The sequence below is a fragment of the Octopus sinensis genome, linkage group LG16 (genome assembly GCF_006345805.1).
Source record: "Octopus sinensis linkage group LG16, ASM634580v1, whole genome shotgun sequence".
Lineage (NCBI taxonomy): Eukaryota > Metazoa > Mollusca > Cephalopoda > Octopoda > Octopodidae > Octopus > Octopus sinensis.
The window spans coordinates 55,068,292-55,078,128 of record NC_043012.1 but is presented as its reverse complement, the minus strand read 5'-3'; the positions used below and the strand labels follow the sequence as shown (position 1 = coordinate 55,078,128).

At 33.8% G+C, this 9,837-nt stretch overlaps 1 protein-coding gene across 2 annotated transcripts in view; it reads right to left on the bottom strand.

The window, feature by feature from the left end:
* Nucleotides 1-1,659: 1,659 nt before the first annotated feature.
* The window catches only part of LOC115220415 (putative neutral sphingomyelinase), an 84,203-nt gene continuing 76,025 nt past the window's right edge, over nucleotides 1,660-9,837 (bottom strand). For both annotated transcript variants that reach the window (XM_036510141.1, XM_029790652.2), the window contains exons 6-8: nucleotides 4,232-4,361; nucleotides 2,950-3,069; nucleotides 1,660-2,056 (exon numbers count right to left, since the gene is read on the bottom strand). In XM_036510141.1, the coding sequence (XP_036366034.1) occupies nucleotides 1,722-2,056; nucleotides 2,950-3,069; nucleotides 4,232-4,361 (585 nt within the window). In that variant the 3' untranslated portion in view covers nucleotides 1,660-1,721. The remainder of the gene's footprint in view (nucleotides 2,057-2,949; nucleotides 3,070-4,231; nucleotides 4,362-9,837) is intronic.

Below are 9,837 nucleotides of genomic sequence, written 5' to 3'. Positions count from 1 at the left end.
AACATGTGAATATGAGAGTGTTTGAATATGTCTATCGACCCTTTAGCCTTCAGATTACTCTGTCAAATGTAAGGCTTATTTAATCACATTCTTCTGAATTAATCATGCATTATCTCATAGCATTGAGATTTTGATGAGGTGATTGTTTACATCTAGAGTATGTGTGAGAGGTTGTTTACATTGTAGAGTATGTGTGAGAGGTTGGATCTGACCAGTTTCAACATAAAACAAGTAGAACATTTGGGCCAAATATGGCCAGTTTAAATGCTAAAGGGTTCATTTTCTTTTATAAATTTCGTTAATGCACCAGGCTAGTGATTATCTCCTTTCCTCTTTAGCATTGCGTAGATGAGGGACATATTTCTTTCGAGATATGATTCCAGTTTATCACAGTTAATTTTAAAATGAATGCAGCACTGCATCAGATGCTGAATGCAGCTACCAAATCAACAAAGGAGCCTATAATGGTCACTCAGCCTACTAGAAATAGTTGCCAAATAGCCCTCAAACTACATGATAGCATTTTATATATATATACATATATATATATAATCCCTCGACTATCTTGGGTATTACGTTCCAAAACCCCCCATCATAGGTGAAAATCTGCAATGTAAAATCAGTGCTGGACTGTATTTTTTTTTATTACTTTTATAATTTGTATATATATTTTTTATTATAAATGCAAAACAACACCACACTTGCCTCCCGAGTTTCGTTTTCCATACAGTATATGCGATTCTTTGTTTACTCATCTACGGTACACTACGTATTTTCTTTTAATATATTTTGATTAATATGTTATACAGTGCAGTGCTGTAGTGCATTTTTATTTATTAATTTTGGGGCATGGAAATGCTTATTTTACCACGGAAAAAATTAGAATCTAAAAAAATATAATTACCGTAAATCCTCATGTATAATCCGCATTTTTTTCCCAAAATTTAAAGGTCAAAATCCCTAGTGCGTACTATATACGAGGTTGAAAAATATTTTCTAAGCAATGTCCAAGTCTCTATTTGCTGTCCGGCAATGTTTATTCAGACGCATTTTGTGATCTCGGGCGTGAAAATACCTTAAGCTAAGCCTGAAAGCAATGAAGTCATCAAAGAATCATCCATAACTTGCAGTAAGCAACATTTATTAAACATTATTACTGTTATTTCTTTATTTTCTGTGAACAAAATGCACAAAAAAGCTACACGTTTGCATTATGTTATATATACAATAATAATAAAGGACATTACCATATACATTTTTACAAACCAAGGATGTTATACAGAGCTCCTTGACTCAAGTTAGAGAAGAGGTGCGTATTATACACAAGGTTTAGGTTTTTCAAAGGTACAGCCCCCTAAAAATCCCCTGCATATTATACTCATGGGCAGACTATACTCAAGAATTTACGGTACCTATTGGCTGCAGAAACCTGCAATATACTGAGGAATTTTCAATGTGGGGGTGCATATTGAATAATGTGGTTCTTTGTTCGTTGTACTTAAGAAACAGTCTGGATGGTCATGGCTAGATTAATTTTCATCAGAGTTATAACAACAACATTAACAAATAACAACAACTTCTGGCAGTGACCTAACAATAACATTTCCATAGTAACTGCTTCAACCAAGGTGGCTGAAGAGGATATTTAAAAATATAATATAAAAATGTAACTGATATGTATATAAAATTATGTTAAATTTGAAGAGAAAATGGAAACAATTTCAGTTTTCCTTTTTGCTGTTCAAAAGGTATTTGGCCTCTTCTTTCGTTGCTGCAAACACCTTGGATTCAATGTTATTTATCACAACACCATTCCATATGCAGATGATTATGCTGACAGCTGGAAGAGCTATCAATAGATTCATGAAAGTGGGAATAAATGTTCCTCCCACACTGAAGCAATTCATTAAGAACATGATGACGGTACTGAATATTGCCAATACAATCCAAAATGTCTTATCTGAAGACAATTTGCATGCATTTATGCTGATTTCACTGATCATTGCCTGAAGATGGTCTGAAAGAAGTGCAGCATCTCTGGCTGGACATGCTTGAGCTGAAAATGAAAAGAATTGTGTTAAATTTTGAATGAAGATAAGAGGGTTACATTTAAGTATAACAACCAGGTTCTAGGCTTTTTGGAAAGACAAAACAGAGTGCGGCAACATCTGCAATGTTTCTGTTTTAGGTAAAATTCAAAGGCTTTTAACCCTTTAGCATTCGGATTATTCTGCCAAATATAAAGCTTATTTATTCACATTTTGAATTAATCCTGCATTATCTCGTAGCTTCAAGATTTCAATGATGAGACCATTCTTCTATTCTTTTAATCTTTTACTTGTTTCAGTCATTTGACTGTAGCCTTGCTGGGGCACCACCATAAAAGGTTTTTTAGCCAAAAAATCTCCCCCATGACTTACTCTTTGTAAGCCTAGTACTTATTCTATCAGTCTATTTTGCTATACTGCTAAGTTACAGGGATGTAAACACACCAACATGTGTTGTCAAGCAATGGTGGGGGGAAGGCAAACACAGACACAAAGACACACACATATAAATATATATGTATATGCATATATACTTATTATTATTATTATTATTGTTATTATTATTATTATTATTATTATTATTATTATTATACTTATTATTATTACTTATTACTTATGCTGATTCATTTTTATACTTTTTGTGATCTAGTTATATGTTTTATTGTAGGGCAGGTATGACAGGTTAGATCTTGTCAGTTTGAACATATTACAGGTGGAATATAGCCCTAAAAAATTAGGCTGCCATACCTGTAGTGCTTTTCATAATAAGGTCCATTTTATCAGGGCTGATCTAAGGGGTGACGGTTAAAAAGCGAAAACATTTTTTTCTTCTCTTTTGATATTGGACTAAAATGTTTCAGTGAAATTTGCCTGAATTAAATACTTTTTGAATGAATCTTACCTGTAGATGCCGTCTTTAAATTGAAGGTAACTGAAACTCCTTCGTGGTCGGAGTAGTTCCGGGAATCATCAGGAATCTTTCCAAAGACCCTTTCATAATGATTAACGGTTATGTCTGTACCTAAAACATATTAAATTGCTCTTGTTAGCTTTCTGTGATTTTTAAAAGATTTAATTAATTATTTATTTATTTATTTTTATAGCTCAGATTAGAGTGAGAGAAACAATTTATTTTCAGTTCTAGTTTAGAGAATAAAAAGAAAAAAATGAAAAGAAAGAAAATAAAAGAAAGAAAGAAAGAGGAAGGGGAAGAAGGAAGGAAGGAAGGGGGAGGGAGGGAGGGAGGAAGAAAGGAAGGAAGGGAGGGAAGGAGGGAGGGAAGGAAGGAAAAGTCACACTATTATGCATGCCGGATATCTTGGTCAGTGATCATAATGAATAAAGAATTCATTTGGGTTGCAAGAATTGACAACAGCATTGTATGAAATGGTAAAACAAATAAATAAATAGTAATAATTATCATTATTTCTAATTTGCTGAAATTTGCTGGCAATTAAAGAACAGCCAATTATAATTTATCTCAGAACTCCACTGATACATAATTCTAATTGACCCCCAAAAAGAATACAAATCAAAGGTGAAAATCTGCCTCAATGAATTCCATCTGACCCATACCAGCACAGGAAATCATCATCATCATCATCATCATTTAACATCTGTTTTCTATGCTGGCATGGTTTGGATGTTGGCCAGACAGAGAGCAGCTCCAAGTTCCAATTGTCTGTTTTGGTGTGATTTGCTCCAGCTGGGTGCCCTTCCTAGTGCCAGCCGCTTTACAGAGTGTGTTGGGTACTCTTTACAAGGTACCAGCATTGGTCCTTTGTATGTGGCACTCTCAAAGGTGCTTTTACATAGCACCATTACAGGTGCTTTTACATAGCACCATTACAGGTGCTTTTAAGTGGAGCTGGCACAGATGTTTTAACGTGGTACCAGCATGGGTGTTTTTACATGCCACTGGCACAGGTGTTTCTGTACGGCACCTGCACAGGTGCTTTTATATGGTTCTAGTGGTGGCGATGATACTGATGGTTCTGATGATGAATGATGATGCAACAATGGCAAAAGTGGTGATGATGGTGGTGATGGTGGTGGTGATGGAGGTAGTGGCAGCAGCAGCAGCAGCAGCAGCAGTAGCAGTAGTAGTAGTAGTAGTAGTGTAGTAGTAGTAGTAGTAGTAGTAGTAGTAGTAGCAGCAGCAGTAGCAGCAGCTGCTATAGTACCTGAATTAGACCGAAACAGCAGATAATCAATCCTTATGCCACGTGGAAATATCAATTTTGAAGCAGCACTTGTATAACAGTTGTCAGGCAGTTCACAGGTGCTAGCAAATTCCTCCTCAATGACATCTGGCTGTGAAAAATAAAAACAAAAATAAAAATAAAAACGAAAACAATATACATTATATAATATTTTGAGCCTCACAGAGGCAGTGACAAGTGACCGAGACCTTTGGCAATATGTCATGTTTGAGAAGAGTGATCAAACCACGTGAAAGCATAATTATGGCTGATGTCAGTGATTTGTAACTGGCACCCATGCCAGGGGCACATAAAAAGCACCTACTATACTCTTGGAGTGGTTGGCATTAGGAAGGGCATCCAGCTATAGAAGCCATCCTGAATCACAATGAAACCTGGTACAGCTCCCCAGCTTACCAGTTTTCAGTCAAACTGTCCAACCCATGACAGCATGGAAAACAGACATTAAACGATGATGATGATAATGTTTAAAATATATTACTAAAATCAAAAGCAGTAATTTTTCATTTTTAATTTATATTTCAAACAAACACCATTTTATAGTATTACTTCAAATTTTTAAAACACTACCATTCGATATATTATACAAAATTCAAATTTTATATCTCTTTGATATATTATACAAAATTCAAATTTTATATCTCTGAAGAGCAGAAGACTTATCAATATAGGATTCCATTCTAGGGACAGCACTTCTGTGAAATGATCATAAGATGCTTTAAAAACTTAATTCAAAACTGTTAAACTGTCATATACATTATATATTTATACTTATACATATTTACATATATTTTTATATATATTTATATTTTTAATACAACGATTATTTTACACATGCATATATCTTTCTGAAGAATTTTCTAATATTGATTTCCTGATATTAATAATAATATATTATAAAATATATATAAATCTAATATAGTCAATTTAGAAAGGTATAGGAAAAATCTTTACAGATTCTTTAAGTGTCTTGCGCTTTCTATTACTATAAAAAATGAATATAGTAGGGTTGATTAACTGGATATTACTCTTGAGTTACATAATGAATTACATCAACCTTATCCTAAGCTTAATGAACGCTTAAGATATATAAATAAAAATTCTAATCATCCAAGAAGCATAATAAATTCTATCATTAAGAGTATATCTACTTGTATTTCAAGGCTTTTGGCTAATGAGGATATATCTAAACTAAATCAAACTTATTATAACCATGCATTATAGGAAGCTGGATATAAAGATAAGGTTTACTATATCCAGAATCATAATGATAATAAAGTTCTAGAAAATGATGGCTGAGTGGTAAGTAGCTTGCTTACCAACCACATGGTTGCAGATTCATTCCCACTGCATGGCACCTTGGGCAAGTGTCTTCTACTATAGCCTTGGGCCGACCAAAGCTTTGTGAGTGGATTTGGTAGATGGAAACTGAAAGAATCCCATCATATATATGTGTGTATATGTTTGTGTGTCTGTGTTTGTCCCCGCCAACATCACTTGACAACCAATGCTGATGTGTTTACATCCCCGTAACTTAGCGGTTCGGCAAAAGAGACCGATAGAATAAGTACTAGGCTTACAAAGAATAAGTGCTGGGGTCGAATTGCTCGACTAAAGGCAGTGCTCCAGCATGGCCGAAGTCAAATGACAGAAACAAGTAAAAGAGTAAAAGAGTATAAGAAAACTAAAAATTTAGATAGAAATAATAATAATAATAATAATAATAATAATAATAAGAAGAAGAAGAAGAAGAAGAAGAAGAAGAAGAAGAAGAAGAAGAAGAAGAAGAAGAAGAAGAAGAAGAAGAAGAAGAAAAAGAAGAAGAAAAAGAAGAAAAACAACAACAACAATAAAGCTCAGAAAATATAAAGATTTGCTAATTGAAATCGAAAAGATGTGACATCCCAAGATGGTTACAATACCAGTGATTGTAGTAGCACTTGGAATGACCAAAAATAAAAGTGAAAATTATTTAAGAACGATCTCTGGCTTACCATCCATGCAGGAAGTGCAAAAGATTCTCTTAAATGGTATGTCACACGTATTGAGAAGAACATTGTTGCTGTGAATTTTCTTTCCTTTTCTCCTTTTATTTTATTTTATTCTTTTATTCTTTTTCTTGTTTCAGTTATTTGACTGTGACCAAATCGAACAAATCAACCCAAGGAGTTATTCTTTGTAAGCCTACTTATTCTATCAGTCCCTTTTGCCAAACCACTAAGTTACAGGAACATAAACACACCAATATTGGTTGTCAAGTGATGGTGGGGGCAACACACACAAATGCACAAATGACGGGCTTCTTTCAGTTTCCACCTACCGAATCCACTCACAAGGTTTTGCTCCACTGCCCAAGGTCCCATGCAGTGGGATTGAACCAGGAACCATGTGTTTGGGAAGCAAGCTTCTTACCACACAGCTACTCATTTAATAGTTATGCATCATCATATAATATTGGTAATTCTACTTGTTATCTTTGCTCAAAAAATTACATTTTATAATTACTTCTAAATTAATTTTACTGAATTTTAATGGACACTTTAATGGACAGATTTTGCTATAAATTTAGAAAGACAATGAAATATTTCAATTATTATAATAATTTTAAAATTCTTTTAGTTGTTTCATTAATTTGACTATGGCCATGCTGGAGCACTGCCTTTAGTCAAGCAAATCGACCCCAGGACTTATTCCTTGTAAGCCTAGTACTTATTCTACTGGTCTCATTTGCCGAACTGCTAAGTTACGAGGATGTAAACACACCAGCATCGGTTGTCAAGCGATGCTGGGGGGACAAACACAGACACACAAACATATACACACACATACATATATAGACATATATACGATGGGCTTCTTTCAGTTTCCTTCTACCAAATCCACTCACAAGGCTTTGGTCGGCCCGAGGCTATAGTAGAAGATGCCCAAGGTACTGAACCCAGAACCATGTAGCTGGTAAGCAAGCTACTTACCACACAGCCATTCCTCCGCCTATAAATGATAGACAACCTTTATCGATTTTCAAACCTTATTGGGTTCTCATCAGAGGCGTCCACATCATTCTGACATTAATTATTGTATATTAATGTTAATTGTTATTAAAGTGTTTAATATAATGAGTAGCAATCTAAAGTATCTAAGCTTCAATTTAGCATAACATAGAATTCACATCTATAAGTTTCATTCGTTAATTATCCACTGAGACCATCAAAAATTGTATATATTATTAATTATAATAATTTTTCAATTATTATATAATAACTTAATTCCTATAAAAGGGTATAATATAATATATAAATAGATATTTAATTATCTTATCTGTTAATTTTATTCTTTAGTTATCCAGTGTAGTCATCAAAAATTGTAAATATTATTACGATAATTATTCAATTATTATATAATAAAGTTAATTCTCATAAAAGAGTTTAATATAATAAATAAATAGGTATTTGGTTAACTTTTCTGTAATTTTTATTTTTTAATTATCCAGTAAGATCATTGACAGTTGTATATGCTGTTAAATATAATAATTTTTTGGTTATTATATAATAAGGGTTTATTATATCAAATGAATACGTAATTAATGATTGCGATGTAAAGTATATAAGTATATTAAGCATAATGTAGAATTATTTTGGCAGTATTTTGAATGATGAATTCATGTTATAAAGGCATATGTAGCACGGAGAATGTATGATAGACAAAAATGAGTTTTGTGAGTGGATGTATGAGAGAAAGAGAGGAGAAAGAGAGCTGGGAGAAAGGAATAAAAATAAGACAGGGCTAAAAGGGTAAAAACTAAAAAAATTAAAGTAAAGGTAATGATAGAGATATGTCAGTGTTGTATTGGAGTGAGAGGTCAAACGTTAAAGTTTCAGTAAAGCAGAGGTGGAAGGCCAATCTAAGTAAGGTTATAAAGGGCAATAGTTTAGGGCAAATATTTAAAATCATATTTCAAGCTTAATAGCAAAGCTTGAAATATAATTTTAAATATTTGCACTAAACTATTGTCCTTTATAACCTTACTTAGATTGGCCTTCCACCCTACCACTTTACTGAAATTTTAATGTTTGACCTCTCACCCGACATATCACTACGACATATCTCTATCATTACTTTTATTTCATTTTTATTTCATTCTTATTTTTTACTCTTTTACCTCTATCCTATTCTTATTCCTTTCTCCTCTCTCCCATTCACATTCACTCACAAAACCCATTTATGATATCTCTATCATTACCTTTACTTGTATTTTATTTCTATTATTATTATTTCTATCTTGTTATTTATGCTCACGGGGGGGGGGGGGGCATATGGTGTAGTGGTTAAGAGCACAGGCTTACTAACCCCAAGATTCCAAGTTCAATTCCAAGCAGTTACCTGAACAATAATGATAATAATAACATCAAAGAATACCTTAGGAATGAGAACCCACATTCAAAATTTCCCCAAGACACCTGAAGAAGGCTGGAAGGTATATCAGCCGAAACGTTGTGTTAACAACAAACAAGATGAGGACAAATATCCGTCGAATGTAAATAATGTAAATAATTCCTCATCTCTTAAATATAGAACTGTATTTTTATCTTTATTCTTATTTTTACCCTTTTACTACTATCTTATTTTTATTCCTTTCTATCTCTCTTTCTCCTCTCTCTCTCTCTCTCTCTCTCTCTCTCTCTCATACACCTACTCACAAAACCCCATTTATATCTATCATACCTTCTTGCTCTATATGCACATTTACAATACATCATTCAAAATACTGCCAAAATAGCGCCTAGATTTACCTGGGATTTTAACTAAAGACCTGTACCTTCATAGAAGTACCGACCAACATCCATATCCTCTGGAAAAAGATGAGTTGTGAACATTATTCTCCAGCCTGTATTCTTCTAACTATTTTTACTCTTTATTCTTCTATATTACTCCTTTTATTTTATTCCTTATAAACTGAATGTTATTCCTTGTAAACTGTAAATTTTCCCTGTCATACCTTGGTCTCTGATGACAGAATATTCAGTGCATAGACATGCTAACCTATAATTTGGTTATCCCAGAAATGGCTGTAAGAAGCGAGCTGGCAGAAACATTAGCATGCCAGGCAAAATGCTTAGCGGTATTTCGTCTGCCACTACGTTCTGAGTTCAAATTTCACCAAGGTCGACTTTGCTTTCATCCTTTCGGGGTCGATTAAATAAGTGCCAGTTACGCACTGGGGTCAATATAATCGACTTAATCCGTTTGTCTGTCCTTGTTTGTCCTCTCTGTGTTTAGCCCCTTGTGGGTAGTAAAGAAATAGGTATTTCATCTGTCTTCATGTTCTGAGTTCAAATTCTGCTGAGGTCAACTTTGCGTTTCATCCTTTCGGGGTCGATAAATTAAGTACCTGTTATGCACTGGGGTCGATGTAATGGACTTAATCCCTTTGTCTGTCCTTGTTTGTCCCTTCTATGTTTAGCCCCTTGTGGACAATAAAGAAATAAGAAATGGCTGTAAGACTTCAAATTTGCCTTGTCCTAATTAAATTATTTTATATGACTTGAGATACATGTTCTGCCTTGGTT